The 21,303-nt window shown below is 36.4% G+C and overlaps 1 protein-coding gene and 1 pseudogene across 2 annotated transcripts in view; both read right to left on the bottom strand.

The window, feature by feature from the left end:
* Positions 1-506: 506 nt before the first annotated feature.
* The window catches only part of SLAIN2 (SLAIN motif family member 2), an 81,917-nt gene continuing 61,120 nt past the window's right edge, over positions 507-21,303 (bottom strand). For both annotated transcript variants that reach the window (XM_032274119.1, XM_032274118.1), the window contains 2 exons: positions 5,075-5,393; positions 507-3,527 (listed from right to left, as the gene is read on the bottom strand). In XM_032274119.1, the coding sequence (XP_032130010.1) occupies positions 3,461-3,527; positions 5,075-5,393 (386 nt within the window). In that variant the 3' untranslated portion in view covers positions 507-3,460. The remainder of the gene's footprint in view (positions 3,528-5,074; positions 5,394-21,303) is intronic.
* Positions 9,339-11,488, bottom strand: LOC116548696 (annotated as a pseudogene).

Below are 21,303 nucleotides of genomic sequence, written 5' to 3'. Positions count from 1 at the left end.
ATTATTCTAATTGTAACATGTAATTGCAAAGCAAATATCCCCTAAAGGAATATGGTGAACTAATTAAACAATGTACAATCCTTGATTTTTCCATCCATAAAAGAAAAGACGCCCGTGATCACCTAAATATTCACATTTGGTATGAAAATGCATTAATCGTTCTCCTGGAAACTCATAATAGCTTTTCACTTGTTTTTTCTAACTAGATATCATATCTAGCTATGATCTAGTCATATGCTAGCTTTTTCTAACTAGATATTAATTCACGGCAGGTGAAAAAGTTCCAAGAACAAATTAATTTATAGTGAACTATAAATTTCCTCCAAGTAAACCACATATGAAATAACTTTGACAGAGAAAAGATAAGATATAATCCAACCCCATGAAGACTAAGTCTGAAAGGGCAATATGATATGGGTTTCCAAGAAAAACTCGATTGAGTAATTTATTAAAACCAAGTGTAGGCAACTGAGAGGAAAAAAAAGGAATCTTACCATATCCAGAGATTCAACACTTAAAAAACAAATATAAATTTAATAATAAACATTATGGTCAGGCTGTTTATTAAGGAGGCAACCACATATACAACTTCGGCTATAGAAATGTTTGCAAATCGAACGTCATGTGATCTAAAAGGACCATGCGCAACGTCAAAAATGAATACCTGTACATTCAATAAAAAGTTAAACATACATCGTGTCTAGATCATTCTAGAGTTATACAAACATCTGGGGCCACATCATATGTATCGAAGTTTCTTTCAAAAAAACTTTTTATAAAAGTGATGTATTGAGATAATTTTAAAAAGTATCTGACAATTATGAATGGTCCCCAGTTTTACAAAACGTGATTTCCAGGATACGAAACTGAAAAAAAAACGTCAACTCTTCAGAGAGTGTTTTATATTATACAAACAAGTTTTGTAGAAAAATGATCCAGCAAATGCTTGAGTTAAGAATATTTATATTTTTTCCAATTCTTTACACTTTTATTAACACACTTACAAAAAATAACATTCAAACACTGAGAAAATTAAATAACTTTGGAAGCAGAGCTCATTGTTTTCTGCTTACATATAAGTGACAATTCTGGGCTGTTGGCACAAAATAATCAACATTCATAAAACCCTTACTACTATATATGAAACATAAGTTAAAATCATAGGCACTAGTTTATCAAATCCACATTTCTTCTGTAAGACTAACCACAGTAAATCCTTAGATTTTCCCAAACAGAAAAATCGCGACACACAAAGGCTTTCTAGTAAAAAGGCAATTTTTCTCTTTAGGAAGCTAAAAGTCAATAGTCTGTGGTAGTACAACAGCAGGTAAAATAAACTTTACCAAACTCAGATCCAAAATAAGTTTTAACAAGTGATGAAATATTTTAATTAAAAAAAAATAGACATTTTTTTCTGATGCAGCCATTTAAAAACAAAGTTAAATAACCTGAATACTCCTTTTGAAACTGATTATCTAACTTAAAAAATGTAATGTTTCATAATAGAGTTAAAATTCCTTTTAATTATTAGATTGCAGCATATATATATTTTTTGAAATGTTGCACTGAAAACTGAGAATTGTTTTGTTTTGTATGTGGTTAAGAGACAGTAGCTAGTTCTTTCTTTTAATTACTTAGACATGAGATAACCCCTCCCAAAAGAAGATGCTTTATCTTCCTCTGAAAAGCAACATTTTTTGAGTTCATTACCATGTAGAATTCTGGCGCCATCCTTTCCTGACCCACCCCATTACCCTCAAATTCAAGGATAAAGTTTCTTCCTTGTATTATACACCAAATACATAGTACTGGCAGTTTAAATCTCCAGCTGCTTGTGCTGAATAAATGATTCCCCACAGGTCAAGCTGATAGACTACCATGGTGTCAGTCATGACAGAATGGAGGTCCTGGTTTTTTCATCATTCTCTCAACCTATTAACCTTAATGCTGCCCTGAATATCAAGCCTTTCATTTCTCTTTCCCAATTTCTTTTGCCAACTTACGGAATGTCTTTGATTAACAGGAAATGAACTTATGTTCAAATCTCTAAAAGCTTTTAGATGACCTAACTGCCAATATCTTAGAGCTGTTCAAATTACGTATTTAAAAACAGACCTCATAATAAAAAAATGAGAGGCCCGCCACAGAAGGAAGTTTTACTCTGCTAATAGTCTGATAAAACTGAAATAGGCGACTTCAAGATACATTACGAGCTGTTAGAGAACAAGTATTTATCAGGTTAAGAGTTATATGTAGTAAGTTTGTTACCAAAAATGCAAAAAATTGATGTAAGGCAGAATCTAAGTCAAAAGGGAAAGAATTTCCAATAGATGTTGTTTATACAGTTACTCAGTTTCAAGTGGATCAACTCAAGTAGCATTTAGCAGGCTATATTTTCCTACCACATAATAGACCATTATGCCATGTAATAGCAACAATACAACTGTCATCACCAGAGATTCTGTAGGTTAAGTGCATAGATTTTTTTCCCCCTCTCTCTCATTGTATGGTTTTGTTCCAGGTTGTAAGCACTGAGGTGGTGTTGTATCAAGAATAAAGACACAGATTAACTTGTTCTTTCCTATCATGAAAACCTGCTAATAGAAACAGGATCTCTTAATTCTGTAAAGATAACAGCATGTGAAGAAGTTGGCTTCAATAGCAAAGGCCATCTTTCCTGAGCCAGGAACTATAAAGTTTAGAAAGATTGTACAACTGATATTAAGCCCTTTTGGCAATCAAAACAAACACACAGAAAGTTCGATGTGTCAATGCAATATGATGGATGCATGCTGTAACACTATCTGATGGTGGTGATATGTGAGCTACATCCAAAATTTAAGATTAAATGACAATTTTTCTAATGAATCTGCAAAAATAATTTCTGAAATTCTCCCAAATTTAGGGATGTTTTCAATCTCTAGCCCAGCCTTCTTTCCTCCCACCCCCAATCTCAATCTGTAGTTTCCTGGTGTACTAGTGAAACACTTTAGATCATTAGTCAGAATATTAGTTCTCATTAACACAAATATTTATTGATACTATTTATACAGTAAATTAGTTGAATGTGAAGTTTTGGATAGCTTGAATTCACCATTTTCTTATGCACAAATGGGCATTTTTCTCATTTACAAATGGGCATTTCTCTTTGGCATCCATTAAGTATTTGCCCAGATATTGGCCTCTGTCAAATATTTTAAAAATCATCCTAGTTTCTATTAAACAAAACTAAAAGTGATTCTATGGAGAGTGATTGTGTGATTACCAAACACATCTGATGTTAAATGTCATTAAAGTGCTGTTTGATGATCTCTGTCAGCTTGTGCTAATTAAGACAGAGAGGGCTGGGATTTTATAAATCCCAAGAGTCTTATCTGAACAGTCTGCATATAAAAGTTGTTTTTAGCCTTGTGAAGGGTATCCATGAAGCCGTGGACTTCTGCATTCTTGTCTTTGCTGGTCAATAACAGCCATCTTTCCAACTGTCATCTTTCATGCTACCATAGGTTTTAGGAGCTGGCAAGGATCTGAAATAAAGTAATTTTGTAATTTAAACTTGATAAATGTCTTTATGAAATATTACCATACTATCTCATACATATATTAATTACTCTTTAGATGGCATCATGATCCTATGAAGACTGTTCTGGAGGATTACCAACACAAAAGCTCTAAACAGGTACTTGTACAACCTCCCCACACGTGGCATTTTCACAACTTTAAAGTTTTACTGGACACCAGATGATTTTTCCATTTTGTTAACACAGCCACTAGATCAAAGAATGGAAAAGATGGTCTCACCTTTTCCAAGCACATGGATAACCAACCTTATTATTTACTTCTTATTTTGAGAGGCAGAATGATGAATGTGATATTAGAAGCTCAGTGTCATCACTAGAAAGGCAGTATGGGATAGTGACTGAAGTCAACATACTTGGAACTGATAGTTCTATTAGTTATGTGGCTCTAGGCAAATTACTTAATTTCATTAAATTTCAATATCCTCTTTTGAAAAACAGAAATAAGAAAACCTACTCATTTAATGTTATTATGAAGATTAAACAAAGCAAACATTTACTTATTTAGCACAATGATAAATACTTCCAGTTTAATTACAGTTGACATCAAAGTTTACTGATGTTGGTAATCCCATTCTTGAAAGGTTACAGATGCAACATTCCTAACCTGTCTGATTCGGAATCATCTGAAGATCAAACAAACAAACACACCGCAAAAAACAGCACATTGGCTGGGGGCAGTGGCTCGCACTTGTAATCCCAGCATTTTGGGAGGCCGAGGTGGGCAGATCACTTGAACTCAGGAGTTTGATACCAGCATGGGCAACATGGTGAAACTCCGTCACTACAAAAATAAGCTGAGCGTGGTAGTGTACATCTGTAGTCCCAACTACATGGGGGGCTGAGATGAAAAGACTGCTTAAGCCCAGGAGGTCAAGGCTGCAGTGAGCCAAGACTGCACCACTGCACTCCAGCCTGGGAGACAGAGCAAGACGCTGTGTCAAAAAACCACCACCACCACCATCCCAGCACAATCACAGATTCTGAGCCTCATACCAGATCCACTAAGTTAGACTCTCTAAGGGTAAAACTTACACACCTACATTTATATAAATTTCACAGATAATTCTGAATTGTAGAATAAGGGTTTGAAACCATGCTTAGAGATTATAATCAGACTTGGTAGCTAGAGGTTTTATCTTAAATATCACTCTATATTCTAATATACGTTTAACATCTTTATTGAATATAATTATATTCCAAATGAACAAATATCACAAATTAAGTGGTTCTAGCAATATTTTTCTAGGAGTTCTCTGAGATGCTTAATCATGTTAGGAAACTGGACAAATTTAATCTGAACCAAATTAGTAAATGTCTCAAATGAGGATTTCTTCAAAACAACATAGTAATGTTTTATTCAAACTGTACTAAAACTCCGGTGGCAATCCACCATGACTTTCTGTTTACTATCAAACATAGCATGAAACTGATTAATTCCAGTCTATCCACTTTCAGGTACTCAAGAATGCTGAAACAGAACATTTGCCACTTACCTGCGAACAGGTTGTGCAAGTTTGCTGCGAGGCACTGGTATGCCCCCAGCAGAAGGGGCACTGGGTCTGGGCAAGCCACTTCTCATTGCAGTTGTCCCTGCAGGTCTGGTTAGAGTAGTGCTGTTGATATTGCTGGGAGGATTTGCTGAGACTGTGTTCTGAACCATAGGAGGCCCAGGTGAGGAGGTGGTTTGTGCGAGCTGTGTTATTTCTTGGCTACCAGGAGAACCAGAGCCATGATTACTAAATGCTTTCACTGGTTGCCGAAGAGCCAAAGGAGATGGTGCTGCAGGGGAACGGAATTTGCCTGGAGAAGGTACTGTGAAATGGCGAAGAAAAACCAGTTTTTGAGTGGAAATCATATATAAATGAAACCATGACTTTAAATTACAACTGATGATTAGGTACTAGTACATTTTATTCAGGAAACGTTACAGCAATGCAAGAATAAAAGATATTCCTGGGCTACTATAAGAATAAAGGTAAATTGTGAGCTGTAAATTACCAAGTACTTAATTAGAGGATTACAACTCTAACAACAGTATTTTAAATTTGCTGGGCATGGTGGCATGCACCCATAATCCCAGTTACTTGAGGTTGAAGCAGAACTGCCTGAACCCAGGAGGAAGAGGCTGCAATAAGCCCTAAAGATGCCACTGTACTCCAGCCTGAGTGACAGAGCAAGACTCTGTTTCAAAAAGAAAAAAGAAGCCTGGGCGCAGTGGCTCACACCTGTAATCCCAGCACTTTGGGAGGCCGAGGCAGGCAGATCACCTGAGGTGAGGAGTTCTGGACCAGCCTGGCTGACATGGTAAAAACCTGTCTCTAATAAAATACAAAAATTAGCCAGGCATGGTGGTGTGCCCCTGTAGTCCCAGCTACTCAGAATCTGAGGCACGAGAATTGCTTGAGTCCAGGAGGCGGAGGTTGCCATGGGCAGAGATCATGCTACTGCATTCCAGCCTGGGCGACAGAGCAAGACTCTGTCTCCAAAAAAAATAAAAAAGGAAAACAGAAAAAAAGCTTATGTCCACACAAAGACTTGACTACAACTTTATAACAGACAAAGACTGAACAAAGCTCAAATGTACATCAACGTGTGAATGGATAAACAAATTGTGGCATAACCACAAAACAGAATACCACTCAGCAATAAAAAGGAGTAAACTGCTGATATATACAACAAAGATGAAACTCAGAAATTATGCTGAATGACGAGTATCAGACACAAAACAGTCTGTGCCTGTGTATATACACATACACACATTGTAGAATGTTGTTATAAAACATCTGAGGAAAGTCAAATCTAATTTATGGTAATGAGAAGCAGGTCAGATGTTCGTTGGAGGTTGGGAGCAACCTTGGGAAATTCTACCAAATGTTTAAATAAAGCATGAACACAAATTCAACATAAAATCTCCATCACAAAATAGGAGAGAAGATGTCCCAGTTCATTTTATGAAGCTAGTATTACCAAGATACCAAAAAGGACAGTATCAAAAAAGAAAACTATAGCTCAGTACTGTTTACAAATGTATATGTAAAAACCCTTAAGAAAACATTAGAAAATAGAATACAGCAATATATAGATTTCTATGCCATGACAAAGTAGAATTTATTCCAAGATGCAAGGTTTGTTCAATATTTGAAAATCAATCAGTGTAATCCACCACAGTAACAGGATAAAGAAGAAAAATCACACAATTGTTAACAGCAGACTCAAAAAAAGCATCTGACAAAATTTAACAGTCACGAAAAAAATTCTCCAAAAAGCAGAAATATGGAAAATTTCCTCAGCCTCATAAAGAACATCTACAAAAGCTCTACAGTTAATATTAAACTTAATGAAGAAAGACTGAGTGCTTCTCCCCTAAGACCAGGAACAAGACAAGAACATATGGTCTAACCACTAGAAATTCTAGCCAGTGCAATAATCAAGAAAAATTGGGGGTAGGGGGGAGGGAAAGAAGACAGACAGAAAGAAAGAAAGAAAAAAAAGAAAGCCGGGCGCGGGGGCTCAAGCCTGTAATCCCAGCACTTTGGGAGGCTGGGGTGGGTGGAGCACGAGGTCAAGAGATCGAGACCATCCTGGTCAACATGGTGAAACCCTGTCTCTACTAAAAATACAAAACATTAGCTGGGCACGGTGGCGCGTGCCTGTAATCCCAGCTACTCAGGAGGTTGAGGCAGGAGAATTGCCTGAACCCAGGAGGCAGAGGTTGCGGTGAGCTGAGATCGCACCATTGCACTCCAGCCTGGGTAACAAGAGTGAAACTCCATCTCAAAAAAAAAAAAAAAAGAAAAGAAAAGAAGAAAGAACGAAAAGTAAAAGGCACATAGATGAGAAAGAAACTGTCCTCATGATAGTCCACACAGAAAATCCCAATGAATACACACACACACACACACACACACACACACACACACACACACAACTCTAGAAATAAGTGAATTCAGTAAGGTCGCAGGACTGGATAAAAATACAAACATGGATTACATTTCTATATGCCAGCAATGAACATTAGAAATCAAGATTAAAAATATCATAGCAATTGCATTGCTCGAAAAGAAAACCACTTATGTATAAATCTAATAAATCTCAGTCAATATAAGTTTGCTGTGAAGAGAAAATGAGTAGTAAGTGTGTAAATTGTTAGTAAAATGAAAAATATTAAACAAATTGTAAGGCATTCTTATCTATGGCTTTCTTATCTAAAGAATAGGGCTCCTTCAGCCTGTCATAGATGAGTTTTCTGGAAAGATATTCAACAATGCCACTCAGAAAAGTCTCCTAGGCTTTCCTTAGAAATTAACTCAAACCTAAGTATTATTACCCAAAACGTATTACCCAAATTGACAATGACAAGTTACAATTTCTCTTTATATATATTTTTTGAATACCAAGAATTACACCCAAGTCAGGCATAAAATCAAGGATAGTCATCTGCTCTGAGCAAGAATTAGAACTCTATTTATAAAAATGACATGATTAAGAATGCTAACCTTGGTGTCTAAGTTATCTCCAAAATGGAATGATGGGTAACAGAGAATTCGTACTTTAAAATATTTTTTATTTTAATAAGTATTTAATAATTGTGCTAAGTTTGTTTTCTAATTAAGGTTTCTATAATTCAGGCATGCACTTAACCCTAAAATGAAAAAAACCTGAATAAATTATATATCTTTTTAGCTTGATATTTGCTGAATATAAAATGTTTTATAAAAATATATACATGTACCTAGCAATACAAAAGTTGGATATTCCAAGTTGTCTTCACAGAGCAGTCTTCCTTCAAACTACAACTTCCATTATAAAAACTATAAATGCCCAGTAAGTATATAGTAATAAAAATAAACACATTGCCAAACACTGGTCATCATGACCAACAGGAGAAGTGATTTATTAAAACATATATGAATTCCATTATTAACAAATAAAATATAAAAATATCTCCTTGTCAACTATTCCTTACTACACTATCATTTCAATTATTCAATGGTCTATACACCATCAATAATAATCACAATTTACTGACACAGTAAGTAGGTAAAAGTAAGTTCTGGCTGCTAACGAACAAAAAGATGAACTAAATATGATACTCTCACTACAAAGTTAAAGAATCCTTGTAAAAAGCTATTACTGACTATGTACTCTAATGCTCTCACTTCACAGACAAGGGAAATTACCACAATCACAGAAGTTAACTGAGCAAATAAACGGGAAGCCAGGAACTGAACCCATGTCTCCTGATCCAAAGATCAGTATTCTTTTCCAGGAACCAAAAGAGAAACATCTCTGGGGGTAGAAATTAAAGTGCCATTATCATTTCTTTCTTTTATCTTTTTTTTTTTGAGACAGAGTCTCACTCTGTTGCCCAGGATGAAGTGCAGTAGCACAATCTTGGCTCACTGCAACCTCTGCCTCCCAGGTTCAAGCAACTCTCGTGCCTTGCCTCCCAAGTAGCTGGGACTACAGGCGCATGCCATCGCGTCTGTATAATTTTTGTATTTTTGGTAGAGATGGGGTTTTGCCATGATGATCAGGCTGGTCTCAAACTCCTGGCCTCAAGAGATCCACCTGTCTTGGTTTTCCAAAGTGCTGGGGTTGTAGCCGAGCCACCACATCCAGCCAAACTGTCATTATCAACATTTTAACTTTCAACCAGACTCAATTTATTTGTGGGGGTTACTATCCTAGGCAGGTTTTATAAAGTATGACTCCAAAGCCTATTAAAATGGCAACTGCTGACAAGTAACCGTTAAAAAAAAATGACATAGAAGCCTTTGATTTCTTCTTCCATTATTGTACATGACTATTATTTTTGTAAGCATACAAAAATTATTAGTTATTAGAAAAGATGTATTATACGTAAGAGCCAGTAAAAGCCCCAAGAATGGGGCTTCAATAGCTTTTCTTCCATAAATGCAAAAATTAGAGGATTGATTAGGTATCAAAACATCTGATATCAAGATTTCTTGAGACACATATTAGTTTTAGTATACTGAATATAAACAGTTGTACATCTATACCTATATAACTTACTGTATTTTAGTTTAATAAATTATCTAACATTTAACTAACCTTAGAGTATCTAATCTAGTGAGGAAAGGGGAAAAAATGTCAATGTCAAGATTAAGAAACGAAATTATGAGGATTCTTGAAAGATGGTACCGGCACTGGTGTAATTTATGAATTTCCTCAAATCTCTCCGTAGAAGCATACAGAGCAATCAGGAAGGTCAAACCAAAATCCATTTACAACAGCTACAATAAAACCAGGTGGTGACAAGATCTCCAGGAGCCCCAAAATACAAATGGGTAGGGAGAAGCCACTGACAACTACAAGACCACATGAATTATCAGCATCTGTGCAGAAGGAAGCAAAAGAGTATCTCAATGTCCTGAAAATTCCAAAATAACCAACAAGTACTCATAGGAAAAAAAAAAGCTAAACAGCAGCTGAACTGGGAAGGGTTTGTACACTTCAACAGTGGGCAAGTACATGAGGTTTACTGTAAGGTCCAGAAGGAATGTGAGTGGCTATGAATTCTTAAACCAGCCAAACTCGTCTTCTAGGTAAAAACTTCAAGGGAAAAAAAAAACCAAAAAACTCAAAAGATAATCCAAACAGAGCAGAACAGGGACATTCCACATAAAGGAAAATGAAGTCCAGGTAAAAGCAGGGAAGAGTGCAAAATGCCGCTAGGACAACTGGATATCCATGTATAAAATAATGAAGTTGGACCCCTATGCTTCATACTAAAAAAAAAATTCAAAATGGATCACAGACCTAAATATAAGTCCTATAAAGTTCTTACAAGAAAACACAGGAGTTAAATTTTTTTTTCCCGTCATAAATTTTATTCCTGATGTGGTACAGATTTCTTCCATCCCCAAAATGAATCACATACTGCCTCGGAAAGACCTAGGAAACTCTTCCACCATCTTTAGGGAAGTAGTGAGAAAGGCAGATGCTGAGGACTAGGAAGGCTTTGAAGTTTCCCAGCCTACTTATCCTCCCCTTCTTAAAAGAGGAGAGCTGTTGCCTATTATTCCTCTCATCCAGTCACCCCCAACACACATACACAGACACCCCCCCCACCCCCAGTTAAAACAACAACAACAAAACACCAGCCAAACAAAACTGCTTCAAGTGTTCAGTCAGGGTTCGTTGGCTGGGACTTGGGGTTATGGGTCACCAATGAAAGAGGGAAGGGAAGAGGAGGAGAAGAGCCATCACTGTTTCTGCTGTAGGGCTTCCTTCTTTGCTGCATTCTGCAGCAACTGCGTCGACCTTGTTGGCTGGCAACTGCACATATTGGACCACTAAGCACCAAATGAAGATGTGAGAGTATTTCTCAGGGTCTGTGACACTAATGTTAGTTAATTTGATGCTGAGATACTGATCCACAGAATGGAGGGTTCCACAGATATGCAGGTCACTCTAGAGTTCCATAACCACATCCCTGCTCACAAGGGATTGAAAAAGGAATAGAAGAGCATGGTCCTGGTGCTGTGCTGTGGGCCAGACAGAGAGGAGGGTAGGACACAGCAAGCCCAGCTGGATTTGGGGAAGGGAAGGGCAACGGAAAGCTCCAAGTACTAAAGGGGAAAGCGTGGGATTTGTGTCTGGGAAGAGCAAGCGGGGTAGAGCAGAGGGGACAGGAGTAATAACTACGGTTAGGCACTGGTTTCTTATGACAGACACCAAAAGCATGATACGTAAGATCAAAATTTGATAAATGATACTTCATCAAAATTAAAAACTTTTGTGCTTCAAAGGATACCATAAAGTAAGTGAAGAGTAAATCCACTGAATAGGAGAAAATATTTACAAATCATGCATCTGAGACTTGAATCCAGAATATACAAAGGAATGTCACAACTCAAAAACTAAAAAAGCAGAGACAAAGAATTTGAATAGACATTTCTCCAAAGATAAACAAATGGCCAATAAGCACAAGAAAAGATGCTCAACGTTAGTCAGGCAAAATAAAAACCACAAAGAGATTCCACTTCACAACACTTCACCAGAATGGCTAAAATGAAATACAATAAACAAGTGTTACTAAGGAGATGGAGAAATTGGAACCCTCACACAGTGCTGGTGACATTGTAAAATCTTGTAGCCACTCTGGAAAACAGTTTAGCAGATTCTTAATATGTTAAACATAAAGCTACCATATGATCCAGTAATTCCATTAAGTATATAATCAAGAGAACCAAAAACACATCTATGTAAACACTTGCACATGAATGTTCACAGCATTATTATCATTACTATTACTATTTGAGATGGAGTCTCGCTCTGTCATCCAGGCTGGAGTGCAATGCCAAGATCTCAGCTCACTGCAACCTCCGCCTCTTGGGTTCAAGAAATTCTTCTACCTCAGCCTCCTGAGTAGCTGATATTACAGGCACCCACTATCAAATCCAGCTAATTTTTGTATTTTTAGTAGAGACGAGGTTTCACCATATTGGCGAGGCTGGTCTCTAACTCCTAACCTCAGGTGATCTGCCCGCCTCAGCCTCCCAAAGTGCTGGGATTACAGGTGTGAGCCACCGTGCCCAGCCGCAGCATTATTCACAATAGGCAAAAGGTGGAAAAAACTCAAGTATCCACCAAGTGATGAATGGATAAACAAAATGTGGCGCATCCACACAATGAAATATTTAGCAAATAAAAAGGAACAAAGTACAGTTATGTGTCACTTTACGATGGGGATATGTTCTCAGAAATGAACTGTTGGGCAAGTCTGTCCATGCAGGAACATCAGAGTGTACTTACGCAAACCTAGGTGACTTATGCTACTACACACCTAGGATATATGAAATACCTGATGGCAGGGTCGGGGGAGGTGGAGATGGTTAATGGGTACCAAAAAAAAATTGAGAAGGCACAACCAGATGACAGTAGTCAACAGTAACTTAATTGTATATTCTAAAGTATTTTAAAGAGTGTAACTGAATTGTCTGTAACACAAAGACTAAATGCTTGAGGGGCTGGGTACCTGTTTCTCTGTGATGTTATTTCACATTGCTTGCCTATATCAAAATATTTCATGTGCTCCATAAATACACACACCTACTATGTACCCACAAAATATCCTAAAAAACAACCAATGGCTCCTAGGCTAAAGCTGATATAGCATATTATTGTGCTGAATACTGTAGGCAACTGTAATACAAGGGCATCTGCATATCCAAACATACCTAAGCATAGAAAAAGTACAGTAAAAACGTTATAAAAGACAATATACAGTACATCTGAGAACATTTGCCATGAATGGAGCTTATAGGATTGAAGTTCAGTGAGTGGTATGTGAATGTGAAAGTTACTGTACCCTACTGCAGACTTTATAAACACTGTACACTAACACTAAATTTATTTTTCTTCAATAATACATTAACCTTAGCGTACTGTAACTTTTTTACTTTATATGCTTTAACTTAAAAACTTTTTGACTCTTTTGTAGTAACACATAGCTTGTAACACAAACATGTTGTCCAGCTGTCCAAAACTACTTTCTTTCTTCCCTTAATCTACAAGCTTTTTTTAATTTAAAATTTTTATTTTACTTTTTTTTTTTAAGCTAAAAATGAACAGAAACACACACATGAGCCTAAGCCTATACAGAGTTAAGATCATCAATATCACCATCTATCACCTCTACATCTTGTCCCATTGAAAGGTCTATGACATTACTAGGTGATAGAAATTGTATAATTGTATATGTGATCCATTGTTGACTGAAATGTGGGTTTTTTTTGTTTTAGATTTTTTGAGATAGGGTCTTGTTCTGTTGCCCAGGCTGGCAGTGGTACGATCACATCTCACTGCAGCCTCAACCTCTCAAGTTCAAGCAATCCTCTGACCTCAGCCTCCTGAGTGGCTGGGACCATAGTTGCAAGCCACCATGTCTGGCTAATTATTTTATTTTTTCTGATCCAGTTTCACTATGTTGCCCAGGCTGGTCTCAAACTCCTGGGCTCAAATGATCCTCCTACCTGAGCCTCCCGAAGTGCTGGCATTACAGGCATGAGCCTCTGTGCCTGGCTCTGAAACACTGTTATGCAGCAAGTAACGACACTGATACATGCTACAAAATGAACTTAGAAAAACATTATGCGACTGGGCGTTGTGGCTCACGTCTGTAATCCAAGAACTTTGGAGGCCAAGGCGGGCGGATCACCTGAGGTCGGGAGTTCAAGACCAGCCTGACCAACATGGTGAAACCCCGTCTTTAAAAAGAAAAAAAAAAAAGAAAGAAAGAAAATATTATGCTAAGTAGAAGCAGCCAGTCACAAAAGATCACATATTCTATAATTCCACTTATATGAAATGACCAACACAGGCAAACTAGAGACAGAGAGGGTAGATTACTGGGAGGCAGGGGCTGGAAAAAGTGAGGAATGAGGAGTTCTATTAATAAGTATGGTGTTTCCTATGGGGGTGATAAACATCTTCTAAAATAAGATAATGGTAATGGTTTCTCCCTCTGTGAATGTACTAAAAAACATTGAACTGTACATTTTAAGAGGATATATTTTGAAAGTGGAGGAAGGAAATAAAGGAAAGAAATCTCAGAAAATAAGTAGCCATGTTTTTGAACACTTCCAAAACAAAAGAGATGGTTCAAGAATTTCTGAACCATAAAATTATTAAGTCTTAAATCAAGCTAAGTGTTTAGAAAAATCAATTTCATGGAAAAAAGAGCAATAGAAAAGGACTGAAGTCAAATCACACATAAAATTATTGTAAGAAAAAAAGAATAAATAAGGAGAACACCACTTCTACAGGAAGTGAAACCTTAACAGAAATCATAGTAAGAAATCATATACACAAAGATGAAAGTATCTAGTATTTCAAATTTTAGAAACATTTTAATATTGCTACAAGATATGAAAGAATAGCATAAATCAAGAGTGAGAAACACTCAGAAATGAGTTGACGGAACTCAGGAAGGAATTAGCTATAAAATGAATCATTTTAAGATGAAGTCTAAGGAGAAACATAAGAGTCAATACACAACAGATAATGTTGTAAGAGAAACAGACAATGAAAATAAACTTTTATAGAAGTGAAGAAAGAAAAAAATGATTCAAGAGAAGGCAACAAATATAGAAACAAGAAATGAACCTCCAATACGTGTACAACAGGAGTCCCCACAAAAAAGAAAACCAAAGCAAAAGAACAGAATATGAAAAAATATAATAAAACTTTTCTGAAAAACAGAAAAAAGTTTGCTACTTTATATTGAAAGAACACACCCCGAATCTGAGAAAATCAGCTCAGAATGACCAATAGACATATTCTAGTAAATTATTATAAAGAAAAGAAAAATATCCATTGTATATCCAGATAAAGACCAAATGATTATAAAGAAACAATTCTTTATTCCTGCAGAAAGTGGAGTAATGTAAGTTACTTAAAGAAAATGTGAGCCAAAGATTTCATATCTAGACAACGACTTTCAAGTATGAAAACAACAGACAAGCTATCATCAACATGTAACGGTTATACTGTTCCCACAACTGCTTCTTAAGGAATCTACTAGAGAATAAGCTTCAGACAAGAAAAATGACTGATGAGACAATGACATATAAACTGGCATTAAGCATCAAATATGTATTTAAATGGAGAGCCTAAACTAAATGAGGCATATAAAGGAGAAAACAGTATCTAACGGGTATCTGACAATGTGAATATAACTTAAAGAAAAAAAAAACAAGGAGCAAGCATAACCAAAAGTTTTAAAAATTGTTTTCAGTAATCATATTGTATGTTATGCTAATGTTATCCCAAGAACACTGTGTGTGTAATATGGGACAAAACAAATTATGATATTCTAATTCTATGTGCTGTTGAGAAATAAGATTCTCAGGATGGGAGAATGCTAGAGGAGGTTAAATAATTGCCCAGAAGCTCTGCATTTAATCTTAAAAAATATATAAACACAAACCTACACGTTTCCTAGCTCTAGTAACCAATAAGACATGGAAACAATGACCAACCCAGTAGCAGTAAGCATAGCTAAACACACAGATTTTGGTCTTGAAATACCATTGCCTACCAAAAGCAAGCAGGACTTTTTGGAGAAACGCTTGACTACAGGTCTGTGGCAAGAAATGTACAAGATCAGCCTATCTTGTCATACCAGTTAGCAAGATGGTATCAAAGACTACCAGAATTGGGTCAAAAAGACATGGAAGTCAACTTGTAGAAGCTTCCAGCAAAGTTGGAAAAACATCTAAAATGAACTGAAACATATATGTTTAAATCTGTAATTTCATAATGATATATATATTTTAAAACTGGTCACCTTCAGAAGGTGCCACGTTGCCATTTTTTAATTTTGTGAACTAGTAAATAAAGGGAATAAAACAAATATTTGGTCTAAATTTCCTAAAGAAACTACCATTGGGTGACCAAATAAGGAAAAAATTATCTTTATACAGTAGTTTGACAAAAAAAAAAAAAAAAAAAAAAAGGAACATTGGAATTAAAATTCCCAATTCTGAAATTACTATCAATGACTGCTAACATCATGAAAAGAGGAAACCCCACTTTATGCACCTTTGGATAAAGAAGCATCACTACCTATGCAAAAAAAAAAAAAAAAAAAAAAAGGCAACATAATTTAATTAATTGCCTAGATCCAACAACCAATTTATAGAAAATACAAGGGAACTTGCTAAACAAAGCCATGAAAAAGTAATCTGCAAAATCCAGCCTACAAGAACTTCTGCAGAACAAATGATCTGGTGGTTTCTTCAAAGAAACAAACAATGAGAGAGAGAGAGAGAGAAAAGAAATGGAAGAAAACTATAAAGTAAGAGAAATTTAAAAAGACATTTATCAAAAAGGCAAAACTATGGTTTCAAAACTTGGATGATAAAACCATTCACAAAAGGAAGTGACTGCTGTAAAAGTTCAGAAGAGTAGATACTTTTCGGGGAAGAGTCAAGAGAGGGTTGTGTTTAGAAGCAGACAGGTGGAGGATGTCTGAGGTGGCAAGTTCTAGTCTTCCTGATGGGAACAGTAATTACGAGGGCATTTGCCTTATAAGAATTAATTAAGCTATGTTTTATGTGTTTATGTGTGCGTGTGTTTTGCTTAAAAATAACCATGTTTAAAAACAGATTTATAAATTAGAAATCATTGTAAATTTATTAATCCCTAAATTCTTAGATAAATGTACTACAATCTATGGACAAGTGGAGAGAAATACTTAAAAAAATTTTTTTTTTGTTTGCCTCTCCTCTACCTCCAAGAGAAATACTTTAATAAAGTTAATATATAAGTGGAGGGAAAACTAGAGAGGGTGTGAAGAGTTATACTAAGCTGTAGTTATGCTACTGCAAAAAATGTTTCATGGCAGCAGCATTTTGACTCATCTATAAACATGTAGGCCAGGAAACCATAAAAATATAATGAGGTTAATTGGACATAAGTTACCTTCAAAGACCTTATAGTTGTAATTTTCACTTTCTAAAAGGCAGTCAGCTTTTAATTAAGAAAATTAAGGCACAAATTTCAGACAGAAGAAAATTTTGACATATGACTCTTGCAGCAAAGAAAATTGATAGATGTAATCAAGATTTAACTACAGAGGAAAAAACGGTATTAGAAAACCATAAAAGCATTAAGTCTAATATTCAGTTATCATTCCAAAAATAGCATGAAATGGTCTAACAGGAATTTGTGTTTGGAGGGAGCCTCAAGAGAACAGCCTCCATGCTCTTTCTTCTCTCATTCTCCCAGTTTTACATATCAAAATCATAGGAGGGAAAACAACTCCTATCATTTTAATTGTTTCTAAGAAGTCTGTGTATGTCAATAGTTTCGAATACAACTATACTAGAGAAAGCAAAGACAGACTAGAATAGAGAAGAAAATAGGAAAGGATATAATGAGTGTATCTTGTTTATGATACAGATTCAATAAATACTTGTCAGCTGATAGAAAAGAAGACAAATTTTTAATTTTGAATCCTACGTAATCACAAAGTTCTTTGGTTCTCCATTTTCAGGTAGTCTAATATCAGAAGGCATTAGTTATCAGAAATGCAAAAGTTGGAGGGGTGAGCCAAGATGGTCAATTAGAAGTAGCAGCGGTCTGCGGCTGTCACAGAGAGGAATGAAAAGAGGAAAGAGTAGAGTGAGTGAATTCTGTACTTCAACTGAGATTTCCAGGTTCTCACATTAGGACTAACTAGGCGAACAGCCTGACCCATGGGAGAGCGACGAAAAGCAGCAGGGTGAGGCAATGGCTTGGGTGCAGTGTGGGGCCAGGAGAGCCCTAACTGCCAGCCAAGAAAAGCAGTGAGTGACTGTGCAACCCTGCCCTGACCCGGGAAACCACACTTCTCCCACAGATCTTTGTAACCCACAGATCAGGAGATTCTCTCACAAGCCCATGCCACCATAGCCTAGGGTCCAAAGCACAAAGCTGTGTGGAGTCTCGGCAGAATGGCCACTCAAACACTCATGGAGAGACCCAGTAGTTTTGCATACTTCAGTTCCGGGAATTTTTGCAAGGCAGGAGATCCCTCAAGCACTAAATATGAAAGGGAAAAAACCATTACCAGCCACTACAGAAACACACTGAAGTACATAGATCAGTGACCCTGTGAAGTAACCACATAAATAAGTCTGCAAAATTATCAGCTAGCATCATGACAGGATCAAAGTCACATATAACAATATTAACTTTAAATGTAAATGGGCTAAATACTCCAATTAAAAGACAGAGAATGGCAAGCTGGATAAAGAGGCAAGACCCATGGGTGTACTGTCTTCAAGAGACCCGCCTCACATGCAAAGACACACATAGGCTCTAAATAAAGGGATGAAGAAAAATTTACCAAGCAAATGGAAAACAGAAAAATAGCAGGGGTCACAATTTTACTTTCTGACAAAAGACTTTAAACCGACAAAGACTGAAAAAGACAAAGAAGGGCATAAAATAATGGTAAAGGGTTTTAAATTCAACAAGAAGAGCTAACTAGCCTAAATATGTATGTCCCCAATGCAGGAGCACCCAGATTCATAAAGCTCTTGGAGACCTACAAAGAGACTTAGAATCCCACACAATAGTGAGAGATTTTAACACCCCTTTGACAATACTAGACAGATCATCGAGACAGAAGATTAATAAAGATATTCAGGACCTGAACTCGGCTCTGAATTAAGTGGACCTGATAGATGTCTTCTGATCACCACACACTTACTCTAAAATTGATCATGTAATAGGAAGTAAAACACTCCTCAGCAAATGCAAAAGAACTCAAATCCTAACAGTCTCTCAGACCTCAGCACAATCAAATTAGAACTCAAGATTAAGAAATCCACTCAAAACCTCAAAACCACACAACTACATGGAAACTGAACAACCTGTTCCTGAATGACTCTAGGATAAATAATGAAATTAAGGCAAAAATCAACTTTCTTTGAAGCTAATGAGAACAAAGAGACAACATACCAGAATCTCTAGGATGCAGCTAAGGCAGTGTTAAGAGGGAAATTTATAGTACTAAATGCCGACATCAAAAAGCTAGAAAGATCTCAAATCAAAAACCTAACATGACAACTAAAAGAATTAGAGAACCAGAGCAAACAAACCCCAAAGATAAGAAAAGCAGAAGATAAGAAATAAGATCATGAGGCTTCAGATCTTTGTGGAAAAAAAAAAAAAGAAATAACAAAGATCAAAGAAGAACTGAAGGAGAAACAAAAAAAAAAACCCCCATAAAAAAAAAAAAAAAAAAAAAATCAACGAATCTAGAAGCTGTTTTTTCTTTTTAATTAATAAAATAGATAGCTACCTAGAGTAGTAAAGAAGAGGTCAGGCACAGTGGCTCACGCCTGTAATCCCAACATTTTGTGAGACAAAGATAGGTGGATCACTTGAGGACAGGAGTTTGAGACAAGTGTGGCCAACATAGTAAAACCCAGTCTCTACTAAAAACACAAAAAAATTAGCTGGGTGTGGTGGCACATGCCTGTAATCCCAGCTATGTGGGTGGCTGAAGCATGAGAACTGTATGAACCTGGGAAGCAGAAGAGTTTGCAGTGAGAGCTTGGGCAACAGTGTGTCTCCAAAAAAAAAAGAAAGAAAGAAAAGAATCAAATAGACACAATCAGAAATGATAAGGAGAGTATCACCACTGACTTCACAGAAATACAAACAACCATCAGAGAATACTATAAACACCTCTATACACATAAACTAGAAAATCTAGAAGAAACGGATAAATTCCTGAACATATACATCCTCCCAAGACTGAACCAGGAAGAATCTGAATCGCTGAATAAACCAATAATGAATTCTGAAATTGAGGAAGTAATAAATAGCCTGCCAACCAATGAAAGCCCAATACCAGATGGATTCACAGCTGAATTCTACCACAGGTACAAAGAACAGCTAGCACAATTTCTACTGAAATTACTCCAAACAATTGAAAAGGCTACTAACTACTCCAAACAATTGAAAAGGAGGGACTCCTCTCTAATTCGTTCTATGACACCAGCCACATCCTGATACCAAAACCTGGCAGAGATACAACGAAAAAAGAAAACATCAGGCCAGTATCCCTGAAGAATATTAATGCAAAAATCCTCAATATAATACTGGAAAACCGAGCCCAGCAGCACATCAAAAAGCTTATCCACCAAGATCAAGTTGGCTTTATGCCCGGGATACAACGTTGGTTCAACATATGCAAATCTACAAATATAATTCATTACATAAACAGAACTAAAGACCAAAAATACATGATTATCTCAATAGATGCAGAAAAGGTCTTTGATAAAATTCAACATCTCCTCACACTAAAAACTCTCAATAAACTATGTGTTGAAGGCATGTACCTCAAAATAAAAAAAGCCATATATGACAAACCCCAGCCAGTATCATAATAAATGGGCAAAAGCTGGAAGCATTCCCCTTGAAAAGCGGCATGAGACCACAATGCTCTCTCTCACCACTCCTATTCAACAAAGTATTGCAGGTCTGGTCAGGGCAATCAGGCAAGAGAAAGAAATAAAGAATATTCAAACAGGAAGAGAGGAAGTCAAATTATCTTGATTTGCAGATGACATCCAAAAAACTCCAACATTTCAGCCCAATAGCATCTTAAGCTGATAAGCAACTTTAGCAAAATCCCAAGATATAAAGTCAATGTGCAAAAATTGCTAGCATTCTTATACACCAACAATGGGCAAGCAGAGAGCCAAATCATGAATGGTCTCTCATTCACAATGCTACAAAAAGAATTAAATACTTAGGAATACAGCTAACAAGGGAAATAAAGGGCCTCTTCAAGGAGAACTACAAATCACTGCTTAAGGAAATCAGAGAGGAAACAAACAAATGGAAAAACATTCCATGCTCATGGATAGGAAGAATCAATATCGTAATAGTGTAAAAGTGGTAGTAATGCCTAAAGTAATTTATAGATTCAATGCTATTCCCATTAAACTACCATTGACATTCTTCACAGAAATAGAAAAGAACTATTTTAAAATTCGTATGGAACCAAAAAACAGAACAAATATCAAAGACAATCCTAAGAAAAGGAACAAAGCTGGGAGCATCATGCTACCTGACTTCAAACTATACTACAAGGCTACAGTAACCAAAACAGCATTGTACGAGTACAAGAACAGACACACAGACCAACAGAATGGAGAAATCAGAAATAAGACTGCACATCTACAAATATCTA

The sequence above is a fragment of the Sapajus apella genome, unplaced genomic scaffold (genome assembly GCF_009761245.1).
Source record: "Sapajus apella isolate SASKATOON/1434 unplaced genomic scaffold, GSC_monkey_1.0 scaffold5, whole genome shotgun sequence".
In the NCBI taxonomy this organism is placed as follows: Eukaryota; Metazoa; Chordata; class Mammalia; order Primates; family Cebidae; genus Sapajus; species Sapajus apella.
Note: the sequence above shows the minus strand (reverse complement) of the source record. Positions and strands in the feature narration are given on the sequence as shown.